The 15,492-nt window shown below is 47.6% G+C and overlaps 1 protein-coding gene across 3 annotated transcripts in view; it reads left to right on the forward strand.

Moving 5' to 3' along the window:
- kif23 (kinesin family member 23) overlaps positions 1–15,492 on the forward strand; it is a 68,327-nt gene that overhangs the window by 10,490 nt on the left and 42,345 nt on the right. For 2 of the 3 annotated variants that reach the window (XM_055933042.1, XM_055933040.1), the window contains exons 8-10: positions 2,024–2,071; positions 4,449–4,561; positions 6,365–6,486. In XM_055933042.1, coding sequence (XP_055789017.1) covers positions 2,024–2,071; positions 4,449–4,561; positions 6,365–6,486 — 283 coding nt within the window. The remainder of the gene's footprint in view (positions 1–2,023; positions 2,072–4,448; positions 4,562–6,364; positions 6,487–15,492) is intronic. The other variant, XM_055933041.1, reaches the window with a different exon arrangement.

The raw sequence follows: 15,492 nt of genomic DNA on the forward strand, positions 1-15,492 counted from the left end.
TTTTTAGAAATGTTTGCTAATTTGTTAAATAAAATTCAGCTATCACATTTTACATAGGTATTCTGACCCTTTACTCAGTACTTTGTTGAAGCACCTTTGGAAGCGATTACAGCCTCAAGACTTCTTGGGTATGACGCTACAAGCTTGCCACACCTGTATTTGGGGTGTTTCTCCCATTCTTCTCTGCAGATCCTCTCAAGCTCTGTCAGGTTGGATGGGGAGCTTTGCTGCACAGCTATTTTCTGTTCTCTCCAGACATGTTAGATCGGGTTCAAGTCCGGGCTCTGGCTGGGCCACTCAAGGACATTCAGAGACTTGTCCTGAAGCCACTCCTGCGTTGTCTTTGCTGTGTGCTTAGGGTCGTTGTCCTGTTGGAAGGTGAACCTTCACCACAGTCTGAGGTTCTGGGTCAGGTTTTCAGCAAGGATCTCTCTGTACTTTGCTTCGTTCATCATTGCCTCGATCCTGACTAGTCTCCCAGTCCCTGCCGCTGAAAAACATCCCCACAGCATGATGCTGCCACCACCATGCTTCACAGTAGGGATGGTGCCAGGTTTCTTCTGGACGTGACACTAGGCATTCAGGCCAAGGAGTTAAATCTTGGTTTCATCAGACCAGAGAATCTTGTTTCTCATTGTCAGTCCTTTAGGTGCCTTTTGGAAAACTCCAAGCGGGCTATCGTGAGCCTTTTATTGAGTGGCTTCCGTCTGGCCACTCTACCATAAAGGCCTGATTAGTGGAGTGCTGCAGAGATGGTTGTCCTTCTAGAAGGTTCTCCTATCTCCACAGAGGAACTATGGAGCTTTGTCAGAGTGACCATCAGCTTCTTGTTTTGGTATCATTCCCCAGATCTGTGCCTCAACACAATCCTGTCTCTGAACTCTGTGGACAATTCCTTCGACCTCATGGCTTGGTTTTTCCTCCGACATGCACTGTCAACTGTGGGACCTTATATAGACAGGGGAGTGCCTTTCCAAATCATGTCCAATCAATTGAATTTGGAAAGTCCTTGAGTGGCCCAGCCAAAGAACAGACTTGAATCTCATTGAAAATATGTGGATAGACTTGAAGAATGCTGTTCACCACCGCTTCCCATCTGACTTAACAGAGCTTGAGAAATCTGCAAGGAATAATGGGAGGAAATCCCCAAATCCAGACGACTCAAAGCTGTAATCGCCACCAATGGTGCTTCTACAAAGTATTGACTCAGGGGTGTGAATACTTATGCAAATTAGAATTCTGTATTTCTTTTTTCCCCATTTTTTTTTCCTAATTTTTTTTTTTTTTTTCACTTTGTCATTATGGGGTATTGTGTGTAGATAGGTGAGAGAGAACAATTATTTCATCCACTTGGAATTCAGGCTGTAGCACAACAAAATGTGGATAAGTCGAGGGGTATGATTACTTTCTGAAGGCACTGTATGATAATGCTTCAAATCAGAGGCGTAGCTAGCTCCTGGTCCCGTCAGAGGCGTAGCTAGCTCCTGGTCCCGTCAGAGGCGTAGCTAGCTCCTGGTCCCGTCAGAGGCGTAGCTAGCTCCTGGTCCCGTCAGAGGCGTAGCTAGCTCCTGGTCCCGTCAGAGGCGTAGCTAGCTCCTGGTCCCGTCAGAGGCGTAGCTAGCTCCTGGTCCCGTCAGAGGCGTAGCTAGCTCCTGGTCCCGTCAGAGGCGTAGCTAGCTCCTGGTCCCGTCAGAGGCGTAGCTAGCTCCTGGTCCCGTCAGAGGCGTAGCTAGCTCCTGGTCCCGTCAGAGGCGTAGCTAGCTCCTGGTCCCGTCAGAGGCGTAGCTAGCTCCTGGTCCCGTCAGAGGCGTAGCTAGCTCCTGGTCCCGTCAGAGGCGTAGCTAGCTCCTGGTCCCGTCAGAGGCGTAGCTAGCTCCTGGTCCCGTCAGAGGCGTAGCTAGCTCCTGGTCCCGTCAGAGTCGTAGCTAGCTCCTGGTCCTACTGGCTACTGTAAGGTATAGTTTCATATTAAAGTAGTTGTTACAGTCAGATGAAAATGTTCCTGTGTTCCTTACTTTGTTAGGTGGAATGGTGGAGGTACCCCTCAGAGGCAGCCCAACCAGGAGTTCATGTATGTCACATATAGAGCGTACTCATTTAGCTACATGTATAATATATATATACCCTAATACGGAAGCTTGAATGTTGCAACCAGGAAGTGTTCATTAGCTGTATGGAATTGTCTGTTGTGCTCCTTGTACTTTGTAGTAGCAGATGTGCTTCATTTAATCACGTTGAATGCTCTGTCTGGTCTGGTGAATGCTCTGTCTGGTCTGGTGAATGCTCTGTCTGGTCTGGTGAATGCTCTGTCTGGTCTGGTGAATGCTCTGTCTGGTCTGGTGAATGCTCTGTCTGGTCTGGTGAATGCTCTGTCTGGTCTGGTGAATGCTCTGTCTGGTCTGGTGAATGCTCTGTCTGGTCTGGTGAATGCTCTGTCTGGTCTGGTGAATGCTCTGTCTGGTCTGGTGAATGCTCTGTCTGGTCTGGTGAATGCTCTGTCTGGTCTGGTGAATGCTCTGTCTGGTCTGGTGAATGCTCTGTCTGGTCTGGTGAATGCTCTGTCTGGTCTGGTGAATGCTCTGTCTGGTCTGGTGAATGCTCTGTCTGGTCTGGTGAATGCTCTGTCTGGTCTGGTGAATGCTCTGTCTGGTCTGGTGAATGCTCTGTCTGGTCTGGTGAATGCTCTGTCTGGTCTGGTGAATGCTCTGTCTGGTCTGGTGAATGCTCTGTCTGGTCTGGTGAATGCTCTGTCTGGTCTGGTGAATGCTCTGTCTGGTCTGGTGAATGCTCTGTCTGGTCTGGTGAATGCTCTGTCTGGTCTGGTGAATGCTCTGTCTGGTCTGGTGAATGCTCTGTCTGGTCTGGTGAATGCTCTGTCTGGTCTGGTGAATGCTCTGTCTGGTCTGGTGAATGCTCTGTCTGGTCTGGTGAATGCTCTGTCTGGTCTGGTGAATGCTCTGTCTGGTCTGGTGAATGCTCTGTCTGGTCTGGTGAATGCTCTGTCTGGTCTGGTGAATGCTCTGTCTGGTCTGGTGAATGCTCTGTCTGGTCTGGTGAATGCTCTGTCTGGTCTGGTGAATGCTCTGTCTGGTCTGGTGAATGCTCTGTCTGGTCTGGTCTGGTGAATTCTCTGTCTGGTCTGTTGAATGCTCTGTCTGGTCTGGTGAATGCTCTGTTTGGTCTGTTGAATGCTCTGTCTGGTCTGGTGAATGCTCTGTTTGGTCTGGTCTGGTGAATGCTCTGTCTGGTCTGTTGAATGCTCTGTCTGGTCTGGTGAATGCTCTGTCTGGTCTGGTGAATGCTCTGTTTGGTCTGGTGAATGCTCTGTTTGGTCTGTTGAATGCTCTGTTTGGTCTGGTGAATGCTCTGTTTGGTCTGGTGAATGCTCTGTTTGGTCTGGTGAATGCTCTGTTTGGTCTGGTGAATGCTCTGTCTGGTCTGGTGAATGCTCTGTCTGGTCTGGTGAATGCTCTGTCTGGTCTGGTGAATGCTCTGTCTGGTCTGGTGAATGCTCTGTCTGGTCTGGTGAATGCTCTGTCTGGTCTGGTGAATGCTCTGTCTGGTCTGGTGAATGCTCTGTCTGGTCTGGTGAATGCTCTGTCTGGTCTGGTGAATGCTCTGTCTGGTCTGGTGAATGCTCTGTTTGGTCTGGTGAATGCTCTGTCTGGTCTGGTGAATGGTCTGTCTGTCTGGTCTGGTGAATGCTCTGTCTGTCTGGTCTGGTGAATGCTCTGTCTGTTTGGTCTGGTGAATGCTCTGTCTGTTTGGTCTGGTGAATGCTCTGTCTGTTTGGTCTGGTGAATGCTCTGTCTGTTTGGTCTGGTGAATGCTCTGTCTGTTTGGTCTGGTGAATGCTCTGTCTGTTTGGTCTGGTGAATGCTCTGTCTGTTTGGTCTGGTGAATGCTCTGTCTGTTTGGTCTGGTGAATGCTCTGTCTGTTTGGTCTGGTGAATGCTCTGTCTGTTTGGTCTGGTGAATGCTCTGTCTGTTTGGTCTGGTGAATGCTCTGTCTGTTTGGTCTGGTGAATGCTCTGTCTGTTTGGTCTGGTGAATGCTCTGTCTGTTTGGTCTGGTGAATGCTCTGTCGTTTGGTCTGGTGAATGCTCTGTTTGGTCTGTTTGGTCTGTTGAATGGTCTGTTGAATGGTCTGTTTGGTCTGTTGAATGGTCTGTTGAATGGTCTGTTGAATGATCTGTTGAATGATCTGTTGCTCTGTTGAATGTTTGGTCTGTTGAATGTTTGGTCTGGTCTGTTGCTTGTCTTTCTATGTTGCTTTAGTCTTGACTGTCTACTGCTTTCTGTGGCTGTCTTAATACACAGCGTTAGCCTGGTCCCAGATCTGTTTGTTCTGTTACGAATGACCACTGTTGTTGGCCAGACGACACAAACCGATGTTGTACCAGGCTCGCTCAGCATTATCAGTCAGTTGACTCTGTCTCTGTCTGTAGAGCGCCTCAGTCTAAGCTCCTAAGAGAGGACCAGAACCACAACATGTACGTGGCCGGATGCACCGAGGTAGAAGTTAAGTCGACAGAAGAGGCCTTTGAGGTGTTCTGGAGAGGTAAGATTGTCTCAAACCTTCACTAAACACGTAATCAATTCCATTTTCTTCAAGGGCGCAGCCCGATTCTGACCGTTTGCACAATTTATGCCGCCATTAAAGCCCTTTTTACAGCAATACTGTTTTCTTAAAGTGCTTTACTCGTCCCAGCCACCCAGACCAAGTATCATGTTCCTACTATCACAACCCATCCACTCTGTGTTTGACCCGGGTCCTATCATGTTCCTACTATCACAACCCATCCACTCTGTGTTTGACCCGGGTCCTATCATGTTCATACTATCACAACCCATCCACTCTGTGTTTGACCCGGGCCCTATCATGTTCATACTATCACAACCCATCCACTCTGTGTTTGACCCGGGTCCTATCATGTTCATACTATCACAACCCATCCACTCTGTGTTTGACCCGGGTCCTATCATGTTCCTACTATCACAACCCATCCACTCTGTGTTTGACCCGGGTCCTATCATGTTCATACTATCACAACCCATCCACTCTGTGTTTGACCCGGGTCCTATCGTGTTCCTGAGTAGGTAATTGAGGGTCCAGTCTCTCCCAGTGATGTTGTATAGCCAACACTCAGGTCAACAGAGAGTCCAGTCTCTCACAGTGATGTTGTATAGCCAACACTCAGGTCAACAGAGTCCAGTCTCTCACAGTGATGTTGTATAGCCAACACTCAGGTCAGAGAGTCTCTCCCACAGTGTGATGTTGTATAGCCAACACTCAGCTCAACAGAGAGTCCAGTCTCTCCCAGTGATGTTGTATAGCCAACACTCAGGTCAACAGAGAGTCCAGTCTCTCCCAGTGATGTTGTATAGCCAACACTCAGCTCAACAGAGAGTCCAGTCTCTCAGTGATGTTGTATAGCCAACACTCAGGTCAACAGAGAGTCTCTCTCACAGTGATGTTGTATAGCCAACACTCAGGTCAACAGAGAGTCCAGTCTCTCACAGTGATGTTGTATAGCCAACACTCGGGTAAACAGAGAGTCCAGTCTCTCAGTGATGTTGTATAGCCAACACTCAGGTCAACAGAGAGTCCAGTCTCTCAGTGATGTTGTATAGCCAACACTCAGGTCAACAGAGAGTCCAGTCTCTCAGTGATGTTGTATAGCCAACACTCAGGTCAACAGAGAGTCCAGTCTCTCAGTGATGTTGTATAGCCAACACTCAGCTCAACAGAGAGTCCAGTCTCTCAGTGATGTTGTATAGCCAACACTCAGCTCAACAGAGAGTCCAGTCTCTCAGTGATGTTGTATAGCCAACACTCAGGTCAACAGAGAGTCCAGTCTCTCAGTGATGTTGTATAGCCAACACTCAGCTCAACAGAGAGTCCAGTCTCTCAGTGATGTTGTATAGCCAACACTCAGGTCAACAGAGAGTCCAGTCTCTCAGTGATGTTGTATAGCCAACACTCAGGTCAACAGAGAGTCCAGTCTCTCACAGTGATGTTGTATAGCCAACACTCAGCTCAACAGAGAGTCTCTCCCACAGTGTGATGTTGTATAGCCAACACTCAGGTCAACAGAGAGTCTCTCTCACAGTGATGTTGTATAGCCAACACTCAGCTCAACAGAGAGTCTCTCCCACAGTGTGATGTTGTATAGCCAACACTCAGCTCAACAGAGAGTCTCTCCCACAGTGTGATGTTGTATAGCCAACACTCAGGTCAACAGAGAGTCTCTCTCACAGTGATGTTGTATAGCCAACACTCGGGTAAACAGAGAGTCCAGTCTCTCAGTGTGATGTTGTATAGGTGTATTGATGTTAGGCTGACTGTCTGGTTATGTTACAGGACAGAAGAAGAGACGTATAGCCAACACTCAGCTCAACAGAGAGTCCAGTCGCTCCCACAGTGTCTTCATCATCAAGCTGGCCCAGGCTCCCCTGGATGCAGATGGGGATAACATCTTACAGGTAAAATCAAATATAATACATTTTTCATCTCATCTCCTGCTCTTCAATGTAATCAAGACAAGAATCCCACTCCTTAACCACTCTGTTGGTCGGACCAATCGGAATCCATGTTTCAAGGTGATGCTGATCACGTGGACTGGGAAATGTTCTGTGTTGACTCTGAGAATTACACTGACGTATACAATGACCTGGTGACTGGGTTCGTCAGGAAGTGGATAGAGGATGTGACTGGGTTCATCAGGAAGTGGATAGAGGATGTGACTGGGTTCATCAGGAAGTGGATAGAGGATGTTGTTCCTACTGTGACTGGGTTCATCAGGAAGTGGATAGAGGATGTGACTGGGTTCATCAGGAAGTGGATAGAGGATGTTGTTCCTACTGTGACTGGGTTCATCAGGAAGTGGATAGAGGATGTTGTTCCTACTGTGACTGGGTTCATCAGGAAGTGGATAGAGGATGTTGTTCCTACTGTGACTGGGTTCATCAGGAAGTGGATAGAGGATGTTGTTCCTACTGTGACTGGGTTCATCAGGAAGTGGATAGAGGATGTTGTTCCTACTGTGACTGGGTTCATCAGGAAGTGGATAGAGGATGTTGTTCCTACTGTGACTGGGTTCATCAGGAAGTGGATAGAGGATGTTGTTCCTGCTGTGACTGGGTTCATCAGGAAGTGGATAGAGGATGTTGTTCCTGCTGTGACTGGGTTCATCAGGAAGTGGATAGAGGATGTTGTTCCTACTGTGACTGGGTTCATCAGGAAGTGGATAGAGGATGTTGTTCCTACTGTGACTGGGTTCATCAGGAAGTGGATAGAGGATGTTGTTACCACTGTGACTGGGTTCATCAGGAAGTGGATAGAGGATGTTGTTCCTACTGTGACTGGGTTCATCAGGAAGTGGATAGAGGATGTTGTTCCTACTGTGACTGGGTTCCTACTGTGACTGGGTTCCACAGGAAGTGGATAGAGGATGTTGTTCCTACTGTGACTGGGTTCATCAGGAAGTGAATAGAGGATGTTGTTCCTACTGTGACTGGGTTCATCAGGAAGTGGATAGAGGATGTTGTTCCCACTGTGACTGGGTTTATCAGGAAGTACATAGAGGATGTTGTTCCCACTGTGACTGGGTTCATCAGGAAGTGGATAGAGGATGTTGTTCCTACTGTGACTGGGTTCATCAGGAAGTGGATAGAGGATGTTGTTCCTACTGTGACTGGGTTTATCAGGAAGTGGATAGAGGATGTAGTTCCCACTGTGACTGGGTTCATCAGGAAGTGGATAGAGGATGTTGTTCCTACTGTGACTGGGTTCATCAGGAAGTGGATAGAGGATGTTGTTCCCACTGTGACTGGGTTCATCAGGAAGTGGATAGAGGATGTTGTTCCTACTGTGACTGGGTTCATCAGGAAGTGGATAGAGGATGTTGTTCCTACTGTGACTGGGTTCATCAGGAAGTGGATAGAGGATGTTGTTCCTACTGTGACTGGGTTCATCAGGAAGTGGATAGAGGATGTTGTTACCACTGTGACTGGGTTCATCAGGAAGTGGATAGAGGATGTTGTTCCTACTGTGACTGGGTTCATCAGGAAGTGGATAGAGGATGTTGTTCCTGCTGTGACTGGGTTCATCAGGAAGTGGATAGAGGATGTTGTTCCTACTGTGACTGGGTTCATCAGGAAGTGGATAGAGGATGTTGTTCCTACTGTGACTGGGTTCATCAGGAAGTGGATAGAGGATGTTGTTCCTACTGTGACTGGGTTCATCAGGAAGTGGCTAGAGGATGTTGTTCCTACTGTGACTGGGTTCATCAGGAAGTACATAGAGGATGTTGTTCCTACTGTGACTGGGTTCATCAGGAAGTGGATAGAGGATGTTGTTCCTACTGTGACTGGGTTCATCAGGAAGTGGATAGAGGATGTGACTGGGTTCATCGGGAAGTGGATAGAGGATGTTGTTCCTACTGTGACTGGGTTCATCAGGAAGTGGATAGAGGATGTGACTGGGTTCATCAGGAAGTGGATAGAGGATGTGACTGGGTTCATCAGGAAGTGGATAGAGGATGTTGTTCCTACTGTGACTGGGTTCATCAGGAAGTGGATAGAGGATGTTGTTCCTACTGTGACTGGGTTCATCAGGAAGTGGATAGAGGATGTTGTTCCTACTGTGACTGGGTTCATCAGGAAGTGGATAGAGGATGTTGTTCCTACTGTGACTGGGTTCATCAGGAAGTGGATAGAGGATGTTGTTCCTACTGTGACTGGGTTCATCAGGAAGTGGATAGAGGATGTTGTTCCTACTGTGACTGGGTTCATCAGGAAGTGGATAGAGGATGTTGTTCCTACTGTGACTGGGATCATCAGGAAGTGGATAGAGGATGTGACTGGGTTCATCAGGAAGTGGATAGAGGATGTGACTGGGTTTATCAGGAAGTGGATAGAGGATGTTGTTCCCACTGTGACTGGGTTCATCAGGAAGTGGATAGAGGATGTTGTTCCTACTGTGACTGGGTTCATCAGGAAGTGGATAGAGGATGTTGTTCCTACTGTGACTGGGTTCATCAGGAAGTGGATAGAGGATGTTGTTCCTACTGTGACTGGGTTCATCAGGAAGTGGATAGAGGATGTTGTTCCTACTGTGACTGGGTTCATCAGGAAGTGGATAGAGGATGTTGTTCCTACTGTGACTGGGTTCATCAGGAAGTGGATAGAGGATGTTGTTCCTACTGTGACTGGGTTCATCAGGAAGTGGATAGAGGATGTTGTTCCTACTGTGACTGGGTTCATCAGGAAGTGGATAGAGGATGTTGTTCCTACTGTGACTGGGATCATCAGGAAGTGGATAGAGGATGTGACTGGGTTCATCAGGAAGTGGATAGAGGATGTGACTGGGTTTATCAGGAAGTGGATAGAGGATGTTGTTCCCACTGTGACTGGGTTCATCAGGAAGTGGATAGAGGATGTTGTTCCTACTGTGACTGGGTTCATCAGGAAGTGGATAGAGGATGTTGTTCCTACTGTGACTGGGTTCATCAGGAAGTACATAGAGGATGTTGTTCCTACTGTGACTGGGTTCATCAGGAAGTGGATAGAGGATGTTGTTCCTACTGTGACTGGGTTCATCAGGAAGTGGATAGAGGATGTTGTTCCTACTGTGACTGGGTTCATCAGGAAGTGGATAGAGGATGTTGTTCCCACTGTGACTGGGTTCATCAGGAAGTGGATAGAGGATGTTGTTCCTACTGTGACTGGGTTCATCAGGAAGTGGATAGAGGATGTTGTTCCCACTGTGACTGGGTTCATCAGGAAGTGGATAGAGGATGTTGTTCCCACTGTGACTGGGTTCATCAGGAAGTGGATAGAGGATGTTGTTCCTACTGTGACTGGGTTCATCAGGAAGTGGATAGAGGATGTTGTTCCTACTGTGACTGGGTTCATCAGGAAGTGGATAGAGGATGTTGTTCCTACTGTGACTGGGCTCATCAGGAAGTGCATCATAGAGGATGTTGTTACCACTGTGACTGGGTTCATCAGGAAGTGGATAGAGGATGTTGTTCCCACTGTGACTGGGTTCATCAGGAAGTGGATAGAGGATGTTGTTCCTACTGTGACTGGGTTCCTACTGTGACTGGGTTCCACAGGAAGTGGATAGAGGATGTTGTTCCTACTGTGACTGGGTTCATCAGGAAGTGGATAGAGGATGTTGTTCCTACTGTGACTGGGTTCATCAGGAAGTGGATAGAGGATGTTGTTCCTACTGTGACTGGGTTCATCAGGAAGTGAATAGAGGATGTTGTTCCTACTGTGACTGGGTTCATCAGGAAGTGGATAGAGGATGTTGTTCCCACTGTGACTGGGTTTATCAGGAAGTACATAGAGGATGTTGTTCCCACTGTGACTGGGTTCATCAGGAAGTGGATAGAGGATGTTGTTCCTACTGTGACTGGGTTCATCAGGAAGTGGATAGAGGATGTTGTTCCTACTGTGACTGGGTTTATCAGGAAGTGGATAGAGGATGTAGTTCCCACTGTGACTGGGTTCATCAGGAAGTAGATAGAGGATGTTGTTCCTACTGTGACTGGGTTCATCAGGAAGTGGATAGAGGATGTTGTTCCCACTGTGACTGGGTTCATCAGGAAGTGGATAGAGGATGTTGTTCCTACTGTGACTGGGTTCATCAGGAAGTGGATAGAGGATGTTGTTCCTACTGTGACTGGGTTCATCAGGAAGTGGATAGAGGATGTTGTTCCTACTGTGACTGGGTTCATCAGGAAGTGGATAGAGGATGTTGTTACCACTGTGACTGGGTTCATCAGGAAGTGGATAGAGGATGTTGTTCCTACTGTGACTGGGTTCATCAGGAAGTGGATAGAGGATGTTGTTCCTGCTGTGACTGGGTTCATCAGGAAGTGGATAGAGGATGTTGTTCCTACTGTGACTGGGTTCATCAGGAAGTGGATAGAGGATGTTGTTCCTACTGTGACTGGGTTCATCAGGAAGTGGATAGAGGATGTTGTTCCTACTGTGACTGGGTTCATCAGGAAGTGGCTAGAGGATGTTGTTCCTACTGTGACTGGGTTCATCAGGAAGTACATAGAGGATGTTGTTCCTACTGTGACTGGGTTCATCAGGAAGTGGATAGAGGATGTTGTTCCTACTGTGACTGGGTTCATCAGGAAGTGGATAGAGGATGTTGTTCCTACTGTGACTGGGTTCATCAGGAAGTGAATAGAGGATGTTGTTCCTACTGTGACTGGGTTCATCAGGAAGTGGATAGAGGATGTTGTTCCCACTGTGACTGGGTTTATCAGGAAGTACATAGAGGATGTTGTTCCCACTGTGACTGGGTTCATCAGGAAGTGGATAGAGGATGTTGTTCCTACTGTGACTGGGTTCATCAGGAAGTGGATAGAGGATGTTGTTCCTACTGTGACTGGGTTTATCAGGAAGTGGATAGAGGATGTAGTTCCCACTGTGACTGGGTTCATCAGGAAGTGGATAGAGGATGTTGTTCCTACTGTGACTGGGTTCATCAGGAAGTGGATAGAGGATGTTGTTCCCACTGTGACTGGGTTCATCAGGAAGTGGATAGAGGATGTTGTTCCTACTGTGACTGGGTTCATCAGGAAGTGGATAGAGGATGTTGTTCCTACTGTGACTGGGTTCATCAGGAAGTGGATAGAGGATGTTGTTCCTACTGTGACTGGGTTCATCAGGAAGTGGATAGAGGATGTTGTTCCCACTGTGACTGGGTTCATCAGGAAGTGGATAGAGGATGTTGTTCCCACTGTGACTGGGTTCATCAGGAAGTGGATAGAGGATGTTGTTCCTACTGTGACTGGGTTCATCAGGAAGTGGATAGAGGATGTTGTTCCTACTGTGACTGGGTTCATCAGGAAGTGGATAGAGGATGTTGTTCCTACTGTGACTGGGTTCATCAGGAAGTACATAGAGGATGTTGTTCCCACTGTGACTGGGTTCATCAGGAAGTGAATAGAGGATGTTGTTCCTACGGTGACTGGGTTCATCAGGAAGTGGATAGAGGATGTTGTTCCTACGGTGACTGGGTTCATCAGGAAGTGGCTAGAGGATGTAGTTCCTACTGTGACTGGGTTCATCAGGAAGTGGATAGAGGATGTTGTTCCCACTGTGACTGGGTTCATCAGGAAGTGGATAGAGGATGTTGTTCCTACTGTGACTGGGTTCATCAGGAAGTGGATAGAGGATGTTGTTCCTACTGTGACTGGGTTCATCAGGAAGTGGATAGAGGATGTTGTTCCTACTGTGACTGGGTTCATCAGGAAGTGGATAGAGGATGTTGTTCCTACTGTGACTGGGTTCATCAGGAAGTGGATAGAGGATGTTGTTCCTACTGTGACTGGGTTCATCAGGAAGTGGATAGAGGATGTTGTTCCTACTGTGACTGGGTTCATCAGGAAGTGGATAGAGGATGTTGTTCCTACTGTGACTGGGTTCATCAGGAAGTGGATAGAGGATGTTGTTCCTACTGTGACCGGGATCATCAGGAAGTGGATAGAGGATGTTGTTCCTACTGTGACCGGGTTCATCAGGAAGTGGATAGAGGATGTTGTTCCTACTGTGACCGGGTTCATCAGGAAGTGGATAGAGGATGTTGTTCCCACTGTGACTGGGATCATCAGGAAGTGGATAGAGGATGTTGTTCCTACTGTGACTGGGTTCATCAGGAAGTGGATAGAGGATGTTGTTCCTACTGTGACTGGGTTCATCAGGAAGTGGATAGAGGATGTTGTTCCTACTGTGACTGGGTTCATCAGGAAGTGGATAGAGGGTGTTGTTCCTACTGTGACTGGGTTCATCAGGAAGTGGATAGAGGATGTTACCACTGTGACTGGGTTCATCAGGAAGTGGATAGAGGATGTAGTTCCTACTGTGACTGGGTTTATCAGGAAGTGGATAGAGGATGTTGTTCCTACTGTGACTGGGTTCATCAGGAAGTGGATAGAGGATGTTGTTCCCACTGTGACTGGGTTCATCAGGAAGTGGATAGAGGATGTTGTTCCTACTGTGACTGGGTTCATCAGGAAGTGGATAGAGGATGTTGTTCCTACTGTGACTGGGTTCATCAGGAAGTGGATAGAGGATGTTGTTCCTACTGTGACGGGGTTCATCAGGAAGTGGATAGAGGATGTTGTTCCTACTGTGACTGGGTTCATCAGGAAGTGGATAGAGGATGTTGTTCCTACTGTGACTGGGTTCATCAGGAAGTGGATAGAGGATGTTGTTCCTACTGTGACTGGGTTCATCAGGAAGTGGATAGAGGATGTTGTTCCTACTGTGACTGGGTTCATCAGGAAGTGGATAGAGGATGTTGTTCCTACTGTGACTGGGTTCATCAGGAAGTGGATAGAGGATGTTGTTCCTGCTGTGACTGGGTTCATCAGGAAGTGGATAGAGGATGTTGTTCCTACTGTGACTGGGTTCATCAGGAAGTGGATAGAGGATGTTGTTCCTACTGTGACTGGGTTCATCAGGAAGTGGATAGAGGATGTTGTTACCACTGTGACTGGGTTCATCAGGAAGTGGATAGAGGATGTAGTTCCTACTGTGACTGGGTTTATCAGGAAGTGGATAGAGGATGTTGTTCCTACTGTGACTGGGTTCATCAGGAAGTGGATAGAGGATGTTGTTCCCACTGTGACTGGGTTCATCAGGAAGTGGATAGAGGATGTTGTTCCTACTGTGACTGGGTTCATCAGGAAGTGGATAGAGGGTGTTGTTCCTACTGTGACTGGGTTCATCAGGAAGTGGATAGAGGATGTTACCACTGTGACTGGGTTCATCAGGAAGTGGATAGAGGATGTAGTTCCTACTGTGACTGGGTTTATCAGGAAGTGGATAGAGGATGTTGTTCCTACTGTGACTGGGTTCATCAGGAAGTGGATAGAGGATGTTGTTCCCACTGTGACTGGGTTCATCAGGAAGTGGATAGAGGATGTTGTTCCCACTGTGACTGGGTTCATCAGGAAGTGGCTAGAGGATGTTGTTCCTACTGTGACTGGGTTCATCAGGAAGTGGCTAGAGGGTGTTGTTCCTACTGTGACTGGGTTCATCAGGAAGTGGATAGAGGATGTTGTTCCTACTGTGACTGGGTTCATCAGGAAGTGGATAGAGGATGTTGTTCCTACTGTGACTGGGTTCATCAGGAAGTGGATAGAGGATGTTGTTCCTACTGTGACGGGGTTCATCAGGAAGTGGATAGAGGATGTTGTTCCCACTGTGACTGGGTTCATCAGGAAGTGGATAGAGGATGTTGTTCCTACTGTGACTGGGTTCATCAGGAAGTGGATAGAGGATGTTGTTCCTACTGTGACTGGGTTCATCAGGAAGTGGATAGAGGATGTTGTTCCTACTGTGACTGGGTTCATCAGGAAGTGGATAGAGGATGTTGTTCCCACTGTGACTGGGTTTATCAGGAAGTGGATAGAGGATGTTCCTACTGTGACTGGGTTTATCAGGAAGTGGATAGAGGATGTAGTTCCTACTGTGACTGGGTTCATCAGGAAGTGGATAGAGGATGTTGTTCCTACTGTGACTGGGTTCATCAGGAAGTGGATAGAGGATGTTGTTCCTACTGTGACTGGGTTCATCAGGAAGTTTATAGAGGATGTTGTTCGTACTGTGACTGGGTTCATCAGGAAGTGGATAGAGGATGTTGTTCCCACTGTGACTGGGTTCATCAGGAAGTGGATAGAGGATGTTGTTCCTACTGTGACTGGGTTCATCAGGAAGTGGATAGAGGATGTTGTTCCTACTGTGACTGGGTTCATCAGGAAGTGGCTAGAGGATGTTGTTCCTACTGTGACTGGGTTCATCAGGAAGTGGATAGAGGGTGTTGTTCCTACTGTGACTGGGTTCATCAGGAAGTGGATAGAGGATGTTACCACTGTGACTGGGTTCATCAGGAAGTGGATAGAGGATGTAGTTCCTACTGTGACTGGGTTTATCAGGAAGTGGATAGAGGATGTTGTTCCTACTGTGACTGGGTTCATCAGGAAGTGGATAGAGGATGTTGTTCCCACTGTGACTGGGTTCATCAGGAAGTGGATAGAGGATGTTGTTCCTACTGTGACTGGGTTCATCAGGAAGTGGATAGAGGATGTTGTTCCTACTGTGCCTGGGTTCATCAGGAAGTGGATAGAGGATGTTGTTCCTACTGTGACTGGGTTCATCAGGAAGTGGATAGAGGATGTTGTTCCTACTGTGACTGGGTTCATCAGGAAGTGGATAGAGGATGTTGTTCCTACTGTGACTGGGTTCATCAGGAAGTGGATAGAGGATGTTGTTCCTACTGTGACTGGGTTCATCAGGAAGTGGATAGAGGATGTTGTTCCTACTGTGACTGGGTTCATCAGGAAGTGGATAGAGGATGTTGTTCCTACTGTGACTGGGTTCATCAGGAAGTGGATAGAGGATGTTGTTCCTGCTGTGACTGGGTTCATCAGGAAGTGGATAGAGGATGTTGTTCCTACT

Source organism: Salvelinus fontinalis, chromosome 9, assembly GCF_029448725.1.
Source record: "Salvelinus fontinalis isolate EN_2023a chromosome 9, ASM2944872v1, whole genome shotgun sequence".
In the NCBI taxonomy this organism is placed as follows: Eukaryota; Metazoa; Chordata; class Actinopteri; order Salmoniformes; family Salmonidae; genus Salvelinus; species Salvelinus fontinalis.